The sequence below is a fragment of the Mytilus californianus genome, unplaced genomic scaffold (assembly GCF_021869535.1).
Source record: "Mytilus californianus isolate M0D057914Y unplaced genomic scaffold, xbMytCali1.0.p SCAF_5, whole genome shotgun sequence".
Classification (NCBI taxonomy): Eukaryota; Metazoa; Mollusca; class Bivalvia; order Mytilida; family Mytilidae; genus Mytilus; species Mytilus californianus.
In genome coordinates, this window is record NW_026262701.1 from 54,345,764 (window position 1) to 54,361,842 (window position 16,079).

The following is a 16,079-nucleotide window of genomic DNA, read 5'->3' on the forward strand; positions in this document are numbered from 1 at the left end:
TTGGCTTAAAGAGGGTCAAATGGACCTCTGAATGCTGGTCCTCCTTACAGCAGATGAATCTTTGCGACAACAAAATTCTGTTTCAAGGAGAAGTGTGCTACCTTCTATATAATGAGTGACACCATGATATCTCCATATACTTTTTCTTGCAACTGTGTTTTATAAGTAGATTCGTTGAGCACTTTCTATTATCATGATTATCAGAAAAAAATTTCAATGGGCAAATATTTTCTAATGAATAAAGGCCCGTCTTAAAAATATGAACACTCCAACTAGGGATGCATTGAGAAGTTTTATTAAGTGTTGACTAAAACCCAATTAATAAACACAAATATTAATGTTTTTTGGGGTATGAACGTTCCTGCTGAAGATAAATCAAAAGAAGTGCTTTGAACGCAACAAAATTATAAAGTGTTATTTTCATTTGGCTATCATGCTGACCTGAGATTTTATTGGAGGAGTAAGATGAAGTGTCCAGAGAGAACCATCTACCATTGCCAGGAAAACAGTCAATCCTAGTCAATTTAAATCGGAGAAAAACACAGTGGCACAACATTGGTTAGAACTCACAACCTCAGTGTTGACAGGCTAGTGATCACTGCAGATTAACTACTTGGACCACTCTGCCACTGAATCACAGATGTTTTTTGGATGATTCTATATAGGATCATTATGGCACCACAGAGCCCCCAAAATGAAATAACAACTCTGCCTTATCTTTGGACAGTGTTCCAGCTTCCACACTTCCTCCAATAATGAACTTCTGTTTTAAAACTAAATATAAGAACAAAAGACCCACTGATCTCGATATTAGCCTAGCAAGATAGCAAGTGTTATTGTCACAGAATAAACATGGAAAAGATGGAAACTAATTCAAACAAGTTCACAGCAAAAACACTGAAAAATTACAAGAATTGTCAACATAGCTTTAAAATACCACAGCAATATAACCAACTGGAGTAGGTAATAAATATTTGCCACTGGATAGTAACCAAACAACAAACAATCGTATATAGTGTAAATTCAGAAATTATTGGGATTTTGAAGAATGAACTAAACTGCGAGATTAATTATTGCGATTTAAGGGAAATCTACATACAGTTATATATGTATCAGATTTCAGAATGCAAGTTCTTATTATTGTGATACTCATTAAATTGCATTACTCGCATTAATAAAAATCTCGCAATAATTTCTTAATTTACAGTACAGTGAACCTTGTATTCATACACAGTTTTAAAGAAACAATACAAAATGAAGCTAAAAAAATTTATTAAACATATAAAATGAAAATGTTTTCAAGATGATCAGGAAACCAATAAAAATACTGATCATGTACAAAATAAATTAAACAAATAACTACACTATTTATTAACAATAAAATATGAATTTTTTAACAAGTTTTTGAAGTTCTTTGGATTAACTTATTTTTTCATGATTTCCAATTTTTGTGGATTGAGGAAAAAATGTATTTTCGTAGATATTTTGAAAAGTTTTGATATCAGCCTGTTTTGAAATGAATAAAATGAAGAAATATAAACAAATTACATAAGATGTTTGATGTTATGATGTCGCAATTACGTCATATTATGCACTATTTTCATTAAAATGAAGAAAACTGCAGACTTTATGCAGTTTTGTTTTCCATCCTTATTTCTTTTGCAGGAAAGTTGTGTGCAGCCGAGAAACAACAGAATAATTTAAGAATAGCTTTATTATTACTATTGACACAATCTCATCAAAAATAAATTATTATTTCTTGCATGCGCACATACATTTAATAGTTGACGTAAAACACAAGGAAAATCAAGAAATTTTACCACATATACAAATTACGTCATGTGTTTTCATGGTTACTCATTAAATGTGAAATATGTTTTTATTTTCTGAACACCTTGTACCCTAGTGTATTTAGGACAAATTTAAGAAAATGTATATATGGTAACTTTTCAATTTGCACTAATATTTGGGACAAATTAGGGCCTTATTGCCCCTACTCCTTTGTGGCTTACTCGTTGTAAAAATTTTAAAACAAAATTGCTTAAGCTGATTTAATCTTCTGACCTGTATAAAGCTCAATTCTGAAGCAACACCATGCATCTTTATAAAAGTCAATGTAGTACTTTGAACAGATTTATTTAGCTACAAACTAAAATTCTTTACATTTTTAGCATTAATCCTACTGTACTAATAGAAGCACAATGTAAAAATATTGATCACAAAAATTATTGTAAAAAATCATAGTGCAAAAATATTTTCTAGACACCATAAATACAAGTCCATATATACATATTATTATTGGCACCACTTATTGCATTTACATAAACTATAAATTTTATTTTTTTTAACAAGTTTAATTAGGTGCACAAGAATTTTATTTACGGATTATATCATTGAAAAAGAACTCTTATCCATGGAGTTCCAATCAGAGTGCATTTCAAAATCAAACCATGTGTTTTTCAACCTCTTATGAAATGTAAATTTTCCTCCTTTTTGTTATTTACACAAATATGAAACTACAAATTCATAATATGAAACTGCAAATTCAAAACTCACGAATCAATGATATTTCCGCTTTTTTGTTATATTCAAAGTATAAAAACACAAATTCACAGCAATGAACCAATCAATATATAATAAAAAAAAACAATAACATAGGCAGTAATGAATTAATAATATGATCGTCATTAAAAACTCTTCAATAAATTGAAAAATTTAAGTATGAAAATCATAACAAAATTGTAAAGGGTTCTGCTGAACTAAGTGTCTCACTTGCAATTGCTGTTGTAAGTGTACAAGTGTAATATTGATGACAAAAATTAAGTCCATTTATCAGTTACATACAGAAAAAATACAAACACATTTTTTTTTCCCTTCAGATATTTCTAATTCTTGAACTTTAAGAAGCTTATTTCCAAATTTCAAAACATTTCATGAAGGTTTATCAAAGTTAACAATGTCTTAAAAATGTAATCCCCTACTGTATGTATTTATTAACTTCAAAACAAACCAAGTCCACTTATTAGTAAAATGCAGAAAAATAAAAAATAAACAAAACTTTGGTTATGACATTCTTCATTCATATAAAAAAAATCTGCTCAAGTTCTATGTAGGTTTGACACTGTGATGAAAATTAAAGTCCATTTAACAGTAAAATATTGGAAAATGTTCAAACAAAATTCAAAATTAAATTGGGATTCTATTTTTTTTTCATGAAAAAGCTTGTTATGTCTGTCCAACTTTCATAAAATTCCATGAAGGTTTAAGAAAGTTATTAATGTCTGAAAAACTTAAAAATTAGACTGTATCTTAATGCTAACTGCTGAAAACAAGAATGTGTCCATAGTACATGGATGCCCCACTTGCACTATCATTTTCTATGTTCAGCGGACTGTGAAATTGGGATCAAAACTCTAATTTGGCATTAAAATGAGAAAGATCATATCATAGGGAACATGTGTACTAAGTTTCAAGTTGATTGGGCTTCAACTTCATCAAAAACTACCTTGACCAAAAACTTAAAAAAAAAACTAGGTGGGGCATGAAAACCTACAAAATTATGAATATTCAAAATATCTTACCAAAAAATAAGCACTTATATGCATACCTATACACACATATTCAAACTTTTATTCTTACAGGAAGAAATTAAAATGAGTTATAATTTTTATTACATTTTCCTCTTAAATTCAATACAATACTGAGCTAACCTCTTGAAATAAAAGTATTTACTGACTTACAACTCCTATTCCTTTTTTTTTTGATAATTCAGTAGTTCTAAATAAATAAACTTAAATATCTATATAACATAACATAACATAACAAGATCTAAAATAAAAAAATGATTTAACACACAATGAGAAAAATGTACATGAAAAACAAGAGATTTAAGAGATAGGATATGCATATTAACAAAATACATGAGGGTATGGATGTGGGTCCTTCATTTCTGTATTCTTAATTTTTTTATTTGCCAATTTTCTCTATTCTTTATTTTTCAGTACCCCATTATTCTCTTGATTTTATTGGCCTATTTTTCTCTTTCCTTTATATTTTTTGCCCGTTATTTTTCACGTTTTGCCCATTATTCATTATTCTGTAAACCCCATACAGACCCTCATACATAGTTCTTTGACTACATTAAATCAATCACTGGTATGGGTATTTACATTGTGAACATACTCAGAAGTAGGTTTTAAATTAAAAAGTGGACTATAACCTGCCTAAGGAAACATTTCTGGTAAAATTGTCCCACATTGTGACAATGGAAAAAAATTATTAAATTTGCAATGACTGTTACGTTGTAGCAAATATTTTCTTCTTCCTTTCAGCTGTTGAAAACTACCTCTTAATCTATCTATTTAAAGTTAATAAAAAAAATAATATATCTAGATTAACAATAGCACAAATCTGCTTACATTTTGTACAAGAAGATTTAAAGAGGTATCACTTAATAATCAACATACATATTTTTAGGTACACAAAGTACATTTATATACCAATATATATGCTAATGGAATGATTTTTATCTACAGAGATCATATCTATTATGTTCCCTAGTTATCACAGACAAAGATAACGTTTTGGAAAATACATACATACACTTCTAGTATAGGACCCTGATCAAATGGATGCCCTAGAACATTTGGGCAGGAAAAACAGGTTATTCTATATTTCAACTGACATGACTGAGGGGGATGGCACGCTTTTGGGATGTAGGATATAGGGAGTAAAAAAGTGGGATCTGAGAAAAGGAGAAAAAGAGTGGGAATTGGGGACAAAATTACAAATTGGTAAATTTGCAACCCCATGTCACACACGCCTCATCGCTGAACCAAACAGATGTAAGAAGTCTATTGATATTTCCGTTGGTAGCTAACATTTCATCTTATTTTTCAATCCTTCAAAGTAAAACTTTATAGCTGAATGTTGGGTGTATTTTTGTGACTTCAAAAAAAAACTTCAGCTTATTTTTCCTGTCTGTATACATCAAAGTTATGGGCATACACTGAATTAATCCTTTTATTGACTTCTCATAACTCTCTTGAAACTTCATTATCTGTAGGGCTCATAATGTATTTCATTGTTATTACAGTAGAAGAAATAATTTGATCGATATGCTCTCTTTTATCACTTGATATGTTTTATACAATATACTGTTTTGATGACCGTTCCTTTAATGTTTCCGTGAACAGTGGACATAGCCAGCCTAATGGATGACCTGCAAAGAAAAACGACATTTTAGAATATTTAGGATGTTAAAATAAAATAAATAGCTATAGTTAAATTAGACTTGAGTAAGGCACAACAAGAATGGACAAGATGTCATACTAAGCATACTCCATCGACAAATTCGAAGTATCAAAAAACAGAAAGTACTCACTATAGGTATCTGACAAATTTGAAAAGCAAACACACACATTATAAACAAATCATCATTGTCAACATTTTAAGTTCATTTAACATATTCAAACTATAGTACTGGAGAAATGTGTGAAGATAATATTGAATTCATTTAAGTATTGAAGAAATTTAAAGTATAGAGAAACACAATGTTGGTGTCTGACAGATCCCAAAAGTGCCCACATGTTACAACACATCATTCACTGAAAAGCTTTTGACCAGATATGAAGTCATTTTGATAAACAGTACTTTCTAGAAAAATATGATGAAAATATTTGTTGGACAAACGGATGGACAGGCATGATAAAGATAAATCTGAGGTAGGTCAACCCAATCAAGATGTTTTACTTGAGAAATTGTCATCTCAATTCATTCATTTTATACTAACACTCCTAGTAAGCAATGACAACAGTAATATTTCAGATATTGTACTTTGAAAACAATGGTAGCAATATGGGATTTTAATGATCAAAGGGACATAACTCAAGAAAAAAAATGCAACATCATGTTTCTGCTTTACAGTAATCAAGATTAATTCAAATATCTAAAGTTCGAAATTTGTCTTCTGATTTCAGATAAAAAATGTAGCTTGGTTGTGCAATATTTTTGGTAATTTCTGTTATTCTTTTTTATGCATCACATATTAAATTCTGTCATTTAAGATAGGAACAACAAATTAAATTGAAAACAATAGAAACTTCTTTAAGTCTATATAACACTCAAAAAGAATTAAAGCAAATGCATAAATAATAATCAAATGTTCATAGAAATAAGAAGATGTGGTATGAGTGCCAATGAGACAACACTCCATCCAAGTCACAATGTGTAAAAAGTTAAAAATTAAAGGTCAAGGTACAGTGAGCAGAATGTTACAACATTTCAAGAAATGAGAGTTAATTATAACAGCTTTCGTTGTTTGTCAATTTTCAAGTGCCTTCAAGGAATACTTGTGCTTATATGGAAAATACACCCACTTTAAAAACAACAATTATTTTGATAATTTACCTCTACCAAAGACCTCTTGTAGCAAGCTATACATTGATTTTTTCTCTCTTCTTATTCCTTCTTTTTTAACTTGTTCTACAAGTGTTTCATCACCTAATATGGAAGATATCTGAAAAAAAATCAATAATCAAACCACAATGAAGACAAACACATAAAATATGATTTTACAATTCAATACAATATAATATTGAAACTTCATCTGGATAAAGTCACACCAGCAAGTAACATACATGTGTAAGGATTTTTTTAAATTTTGTTATAACATTAACAGAACCAATTTTTCTGCGCCAGATGCGGATTTAGACAATAAATGTCTCTTCAGTGATGCTTGAGGACAAAATATTGAAAATCCAAAATTATTTATATCTAGCCAATTCTATATAGACACCAGGTAAGTAGTGTCACTTTACATTGAATCCAACGGAGGTTATGAGGTATCACAATATATTGGTAAGAAATAAAGGTTCTTAGTAGATGAGGTCAAATTCAGTTTATATATTTTGCTTTGTAGTTTCAGAGGTGAAGGATTTAAAGTTTTAGAAAACAAAATGTAGGTGTCTGTAAGAACATTACAAGACATCACTGTCTAGCTGCAACCAAATATGAAGTAATTCTGTTCATTAGTACTTGAGAAATGAGTGAAGAATATATTTAGTTCATTAAATATAGTATAGACAAGAAGGGAGTAGGTGTCTGACACATCTGGAAAGTGATTGCATGTTACAACTCATCACAGTCAAGCTGCTGACCAAATATGATGTCATTCCTTTCAAATGTATCTGAGAAAAGTGTGACAAAAATAATTGTTTGATGAACAGACCTACAGACAAGGTGATTTCAATAAAGCCCCACCTCCTAGATAGAGCGTGGGAATAATTAGTTTTATAAAACAACAATGAGACATTTTTTTTGCAAGTTTTGTTCTGATTGATTGATTGATTATTTATTGGTTGCTTAGCTTTGAATCAGCACAAAAAGGCTATCATGGCTACAGGTTCAGATAAATTATGCAGTCTCAGAGAAAAATATAAAAATTTTATCCTGCAGCTCTCATATTATTTAAAGTGTTATAACTTTTTCAACTAATTAGGAGATAATAGTATTGTATCTCAAGCTCCGACGGCATCAATTGATTTAATGGTCGCAGATTTAGTTTACTAGCGATGCGTTAGCGGAGCCAGTAAACAGATATTTGCGACCATCAGATCACCAATTGATGCCCTAGGAGCTTAAAATACAATATTGTTATCTCCATTCAAATGAAACTGACAGAAAACAATGTCAAATCATACATTTAAAATCTGTCAAACTTCGTGTAAGTAATCATGAAAATTGGTGACGTTATCCAATTAAAATGAACGTCACAAACGATGTTGCATTAGAATAACTTTTTTAATGTGCAGGTTGTAAAGCATAAAATGTTTAAAAACATTTTTTCTGAAATATATCTTTGATATATTAGAGATGCATGTTACATTCGACAGTCATACCTGATCACAACCAATAGCTATAACAAACATTCCAAATAAAACACACTCCACTATCAGGATCACAGAATGTATGCTGAAGAAGAACAAAAACATGTCTCAATTATGTACATGTACACTCTACAATGAGAATTACACAAGTTGAGCTAAAAAGAACAATCTACTGCAGAATCATTAATATTTGTGGATACAAATTTGTCATGGATTTCCTGGTTATCAAGGTTATAGATTAACTTTGAATTTTGATGTTCAACTAAGTGCCAATTATCTATAGGCTTGTATGCAAGCTTTGGCAAACCATGAAATCAAATATTCACAAAATAGTATTTTTTCCTCAATCCACTAATATTAGTACCCATGAAATTAGAAGAATCCACAGTAGATCATTTGCATATCAGAATCAGAGAATATCTGCTGTATATATACGTATACATATTTGTTTAGGGGCCAGCTGAAGGACGCCTCTGGATGCGGGAGTTTCTCGCTGCATTGAAGACCCATTTGTGGCCTTCAGCTGTTGTCTGCTTTATGGTCGGGTTGTTGTCTCTTTGACACATTCCCCATTTCCATTCTCAATTTTATGTAAATACATTTTCTGTGTATTGCTATAGGATTGTGTCGTTCATTACTGTTTATAATATTGCTGAATGAAATCTACTCAGAAGTATAATCAATGATATTTTATTTTCAACATCTACAAAATGTGCTGATTTTGAAGCCTATAACATGTATAAGATCTGTTATCAAGCATTAAGGTTTTTTAAAAAGATACATTTACACATGATTTAAGAACAAAATTGTGACTGTTTTGATAATTAATGACAAAGTTGAAGTAGAAGGCATAAGTAAACCTTGTTCTTAACTCTACTTTGTTGAGTTGGTAAGGTTGTATTCATTTACTTTATAATGTATCCACATTTTTCCTCAGTAAAGATTTTCAATTAAAACTAACGTCTTTATTGATTGATTGATGTTTAAGGCCAATGTCAGCACTATTAGGACGGTCTGTTGGTGGAGGAAGCCTGAGTTCCCCTAAAGAACCAGGTCCTAATCAATTAAGATTGGAGTCTCGAGTGCACCTGTAACATGCAGTGTTCAAACTCACAACCTCAGTATTGACAGGCTAGTGATACAGTAGTTTGACAACTTAGACCAATTGGCCACCAAGGCCCAGAATAACATTTTCATATTTCATATCCAGTCTCTAATGAATTATTATTTGTTTCTCATATTTCAAAATGTTTCTTTTTATTTAGTTTAACTTTATCTAATATATGTTTATAATACTAATTTTTTATGTTTAAACATTTCCATAATTTTTAAAGTTTAAAGAGTTTACAGTTGTGTACAAAAATGTATATATACATTTACTCACAAAGTTTACTTAATTCACTTACAGCTTTGTGTGCTTATATGTGCTGGTAACATTGGGATCCATTACCCAGGATGTGACCACCATGGTAGTGGCATAGCAACTAGCCATACCTACAAAGAAAGACTTTAAGTAGAAGAGTTTTATTTTGTCATGAGAATCAATGTTTTCTGTTGTTATATTTCAAATATCAAATTTAGATAGAGGGATATATACATGTAGCTCTTGTATCGATTAAATTAACAATGGACTTTAGTTTATTGACAGATATTCACACATTTAGTTCTTGCTAATGTTCCCACTACAAGCCATGACATTTCCCTTGCTATGCTTACAAAAAAAATACATCTGATGCACTGTTTCTTTCACAGATGTCAGTTTATATGACATGAAATCCATTTTAAAAAAGTACACACAATTGTATTAGTATGAAGATTTCTGTATATTTCCTTACTCTGGAAGGTATTTGTAACGATTTAATAACCTTTTTGTGTTATAACATCTAATATATTTGATAATTCCTGTTGATTCATATTTTTCCATCTATAATTTGCCCCATTCTATTATTTCACTAATTTGACTAGTTCATGAGGATATAGGGTCTTACAAGCTTATGTATGTTTTTAAAACATTCATTATCTATCAACATGATCAAGATTACAGCTATATAAACTTTCACTGATTCAAATTTCTGTCAATCCATGAAAATCAGTATCCATGAATATACATGAATTCACAATATATGATAATGACACTACAAAATATACAATCATTTTTAAAAACTTACCCACATAAAATAAAAACTGTATAAAATATTTTTGATTCAACTCTCCAACACAATTATTTATCCTGAAAAAGAAAACAAAATGATAATATCATATGCAGCTGCCAAAGTATGTTCTATATGTGGATCAAAGTATCTCAAGTATATTACTATGCAAGCATATTTTAGTTTTTTTGATATAAGGTTTATTACTGGAAGTTCTTTGTACATGAAAGTCACTTTAAAATTGCGATTTGCTGTTTATCAGTCAAGCATGCAGTATTCAGTGATCAGATCAGAGTGAGAATAATGTGTCCAGGTAATATGAACTACCATTTTAAAATTGTGGCTCAGCATACATCTGTCTGTCTAGTACAATGCAGGGTTCATATGCATATCACATTATTTCTAGTGACACTCAGATCAGTGCCATCAGAAAAAATATCTTTTTTGGCATTTTATTTACAATCATGGCAATTTTTATTAAGGGTGACAAAATAAGAATATATATACATGATATATATCTTATAACATGTATAAATACACCCATTGTTCATTTAATTTATATACATGTAGCATGTCTGTTTTTTTTATAGTACAGTGATGTGGTTTTTGTACTGTGCTATACTTTTGGCTAATAGATATAGGAAGATGTGGTATGAGTGCCAATGAGACAAATCTCCATCCAAGTTACAATTTATAAAAGTAAACAATTATAGGTCAAGGTACGAACCTGTTATACCTTTATACATATTGTATAAGAAAATTCCCTTTTTTAACAAAGGAAACACTGGTTCTGACAACATCTTTTCAACATATGATCTTTGTCTATCAAGCTGTTTGCAGATTACAAACTACTTACCAAGGACAATGATGGTCCATTTTTCTGATACATCTTCTACAGATTCTACAATGATGGGCTCTAGGTGGTCTGTAAGTCTCACATTTATTACATACACTCCAGCCATCTTTCTGTAAATCAATTCAAATCATATTATAAAATGTTTATGTGGCTAACTCAACCATTTTAATTTTAACAATCAGAAACATAAGTTTATCGAATCAAGCCTTGACTGATTGTGATACAGATAGGATGTCTATAAACAAGACAACAATGATTTTTCTTAATTTGTCCTTTTTTTCATTCTGTTAAAGAATTTCATGATAATGCTTAAATTTAAATTTTAAATGAATTTTGTTGGTATCAATTTTTTGAGGATTTAGGTCGAAGGAAATTTTTGTATGGATACTTGTATTAGAGGTTTTGTTAAATTCTACATACACGTCTATAGGAAATTTGTATTTTGTTGAATACTTTAATTTATGGTTTACATTTACTTTAAACATGGTAAACATGGATATTTGAGTGAGGTGTGCGGTTGTCTATACTTATTTTCACGATTTCAGGATCATGTGAAAAATTCAAATATCTATATAATAGAAGCGATACTGATGTGACAGACAAATGCTTTGTTGGATGCACAAATTAAAACCCCTGTGTGAAAAATCAATGCACTGAATTTAATTGTACATATACAATCAGACCATTAATATGACTACATTTATCTTTAATATTGATTGAACTTACTGTGTTAGGTATAGTTCTTCCAGCGTGTAGATCTGAGAAGTCCAGTCCATTTTTTGGCAATGGGACAATCCCTGGGTCAGACAGCACTGCCCTCAAATGTGACACTGTCATAAGAAATACGATCAGGTTGAAGAGGATCACACAAAAAGTTCCCCATAATCTGAAATACAAATGAACATAAATGATATCATGATGTACAAAAATGTATCATTACATGAACTTGTGGTTTTTTGTCTAATATACAAAGCACATTTTCATTAAGTGTCTTTCTATGTTCCTTTTTTTATTTCTCCGAGGCCATGCAAAAACGATTGTTTGTTTCCCCTAACCCTGCAGGGTGTGTTTTTACCCTCTGGGTCCTTTTTTTTATTTCCTTTTTTTTTTTTTTTGCAGATGACCAAACAAGTGTTGCTCTGGTTTCTTTCGACAATTTTCGATGATGCTTTTTAAAATTGTCTGATAATCTCTTAAAAGTGTGTCAACATTGCTAAATTATCATTCCTTTTGTTTCACATAGCTTTAACCATAATCATGATAATATAGAATGTAAAACATTCTCTGCAGACATGGAAGAGAAAAATTGGGAGATAATGTGATATGAAACAAAAGGCTGAGATCCTCGCCTCCTAATAGCATAAATAGCCTGAACAGCTCACCTATCAAACTTGAGGCTCTCAAGAGCCTGTGTTGTTCACTGTATCTACTGTGGTTTTGGAAATCATTTAAAATAAGGTTAAAATCATCATAAATAGTATTAGATATCCTAATAATGATTGAGGCTAAGTTTGGTTTAATTTGGCCCAGTAGCATGAGTAGTAAAATTAAAAGCAGGTCCCATTGTAGTCTTACAATAGTTACTGAAGACCCCTCATCATTATTTAAATTAGTTTTCAAGTTGTGACCATTTGAAATTGTTTTTTTACAATTTTCCCTTAGACTTCTATAGCAAACCCCTATGTTCTATTTTTAGCCATGGCGGCCATGTTGGTTGGATGACAGGGTCATCGGATACATTTTTCAATCATGATACACTTAATATTGAAAATTGTGGCTAAGTTTAATTCTATTTGATCCAGTCATTGCCAGTAGATTAAGTGGAGAAGATTTTTGTAAAAGATTACAAAAATTTACAAAAAAATTGTTAAAAATTTACTATAAAGGGCAATAACTCCTTAAGGGATCAATTGACTATTTTGGTCATGTTTAACTTATTTGTAGACCGTACTTTGCTGAACATTATTGCTGTTTACCATGTTTACAGTTTATCTCTATCTATAATAATATTTAAGATAATAACCAAAAACTGTAAAACTTCCTTAAAATTACCAATTCAGGAGCAGCAACCCAACAACGCATTGTTTGATGTTTGAAAATTTTAAGGCAGATAGATCTAAACCTGATCAACATTTTAACCCCAGTCAGATTTTTTCTTTATGCTTTAGTTTCAGAGATATATGCATGATATAAGCCAAAAACTGCATTTTGCCCATGTTCTATTTTTAGCCATGTCGGCCATGTTGGTTGGCAGGCAGGGTCATCAGACACATTTTTGAAACTAGATACCTGATGATGATTGTGGCCAAGTTTCAGTAATTTTGTCTCAGTAGTTTCAGAGGAGAAGGTTTTTGTAAAAGATTACAAAAATTTATGAAAAAATTGTTAAAAATTGACTATAAAGGGCCATTACTCCTTAAGGGGTCATTTGACAATTTTGGTCATATTTGACTTATTTGTAGATCTTACTTTGCTGAACATTATTGCTGTTTACAGTTTTCTCTATCTATAATAATATTCAAGATAATAACCAAATACAATGTACTGCAAAATTTCCTCAAAATTACCAATTCAGGGGCATCAACCCAACAACAGGTTGTCTGATTCGTCTGAAAATTTCAGAGCAGATAGATTTCAACCTGATAAACATTTATACCCAACGTCAGATTTGCTCTAAATGCTTTAGTTTCAGAGATATAAGCCAATAAATTGCTTCGGCGAGCACAGCTGGATACGACTGCAGAGGTCCAACCCTGAACAGTTGGGGCAAAAATGGACACAATATTCGCGCTTGATACATGTCTGAATTTGGATTGTAATTAAATATTTGACACATAATAGGTTTCTGACACAGAATAACTGTAGTCAAAGAACTTAGAATTGGTTATATGGTTTGAATTTATATTCAATCATTTGCTTTTTGCTTTTGTGCAATACACTATGCTATTGCAAATTGACCCCCCCCCCCCCAAAAAAAAAAATTTTACCCCCTTTTTGAAGAAATTTTCTTTTTAATTTCTGAAATCTAAAATGAGAAAAATTTGTCCCCCCCTCACAATTTATTTTTTAACCCCCCCCCCCCCCCACTTTCCTAAAAAAAATTCTTTCCCTCAAGATATGGTCATAATCTCAATTCAAATTTCCAATGGAGTTTGCAACCATAATTACCCATTTTATTACATCATAAAAGTCTTAAAATAGAAAATGACATACATAATCATGGCTAAAATTAATATGACCACAGACCACAATTAAATTCTCTATTAGTTCTTTATAACGTTTTGTTTCATTAAAAAAAAATGCACCGAATCTTTTTGTCAAATATTTTGTGTGTGTAAATTACAGTACTAGTCCAAACATATATCCAACATTCAGAAAGATTGCTTCCCAGTATCTTACAAATTTAGCCAATACACATCCATATCCCTATGGACAAGTCAAGAGATGTTCCGAAAACTGTAAATATCACCTTTTTGCACCTGGCCTAATCACTCTTTCCATATCAAAATCAGTTAAAATACAACATCCAAAAGTTTATTTCACCTCTCTTCTTTCATTTCCACCCAAAAAACACTAAGAAATGGGTGAGGAAGGGAAAGAAAAAAAATTAAGAAAAAATACACTCTAATTAAAAGGAACTATATCATGTATATTCGTGGACAACGAAAAGCCGGATCATTAATTGTGGTCTGGGGCCATATTCCTTAATCAGCAGTTTTAAATAGTAACTTCTAAAAATAAATTGACAGCTAATCACCTCAAGACAATACAACAATTCTTAATACATAATTTAAAAGCAGTGTAAGGGAGGTAATCCAAACATAACATTGTACTTTTTTTTAATTGTCCATTAACCAGGAAACCCTTGTTTTCCTCCTTTTTTGCCCCTATTTCCTAAGCGGTTTGAGCCATAATCCCCCAAAGCCAATCCTAACCATCCCTTTGCGGTATGAAAACTTGTTGTATAATTTCAGAGAGATCCATACACCGTTCCACAAGTTATTGTCTGGAAACTAGAAAAATGCTTATTTGGGCCCTTTTTTGGCCCCTAATTCCTAAACTGTTAGGACTATAACCCCCAAAATTAATCCTAACCTTTCTTTAGTGGTTATAAACCTTGTGTTTAAATTTCATAGATTTCTATTTACATTTACTAAAGTTATTGTCCGGAAACCAAATGTCTTCTGACAATGCTAACGACGACGTCGTGATACCAATAAACGACCGCAAAATTTGACAGAAGAGATATAAGCCAAAAACTGCATTTTACCTATGTTCTATTTCTAGCCATGTCGGCCATGTTGGTTGGCAGGTGGAATCATTGGACACATTTTTTAAACAAGATACCCTAATGATGATTGTGAACAAATTTGGCTAAATTTAGCACAGCAGTTTCAGAGGAGAAGATTTTGGTAAAAGTTAACGGTGGATGACGGATGCCGAGTGATGAGAAAAACTCACTAAGCCCATTGGACCATGTGAGCTAAAAATGGAGATAATGGGCGGAAACCTTGAAAAACAGTCAAAAATCTTCATTTAAGGGCAGTACATCATCACTACATGTTATAACTTCTATTAGGATTCATCCTAGAGGGGGGTAGGACCTTAATCGGGACTCCGGGATCAGGTTTTTTTAAGCTCGGGATTTTGGGATTGATTCTTTCGGGATCCGGGAATTCTATGTCGTGATTTAAATTTTTTTATATTCGGGACCTCGGGATTCCATGTTTTTAAGCCCGGGATTTCGGGATCAGGACCCCTCCTACCCCCCTCATCCTACATTTATAGTCAGGGATATTACTCTATAGGGTTATTACAGAAAATAACTTGCATGTGTTATTACAGATACTTTCATGAGTTGTCTACTTTTTAATCCTTAAATTTCAAATCAAAGGGGGACTATTATTCATAGAAACCGGCCCGCGGCCTGTAGACAACTTACGTGTTGGACATCACAGGAATAACAAGATGCCATATCACGACGTAATCTGCATAAAATACTGCTGAGTATGTAATTATAATGCAGATTATTCCACAAGGATCAGATCTGAAAACAGCCATAGCCAGATATCTTCATAGTATGGCCTCAAATCGACATTAAAAATTGTAATGTTTCGAAATTGGAAATTAGCAACCGGAAAAAGAAATGCAGGGAGATAATTAATATTTGGATATGGATAAGTACCT

General features: G+C 31.4%; 1 protein-coding gene across 1 annotated transcript; it reads right to left on the reverse strand.

Annotated features, from left to right (window-relative positions):
- Positions 1-1,255: 1,255 nt before the first annotated feature.
- On the reverse strand, positions 1,256-16,033 carry LOC127702644 (palmitoyltransferase ZDHHC3-like). Its single transcript, XM_052206928.1, has 8 exons — positions 15,835-16,033; positions 11,619-11,778; positions 10,893-11,002; positions 10,055-10,116; positions 9,293-9,380; positions 7,899-7,971; positions 6,409-6,517; positions 1,256-5,221 (listed from the first exon to the last, which is right to left on the reverse strand). Exons 1-8 carry the CDS (start codon positions 15,951-15,953, stop codon positions 5,145-5,147), a joined length of 798 nt encoding a protein of 265 aa, XP_052062888.1. The 5' UTR covers positions 15,954-16,033; the 3' UTR covers positions 1,256-5,144.
- Positions 16,034-16,079: the final 46 nt, after the last annotated feature.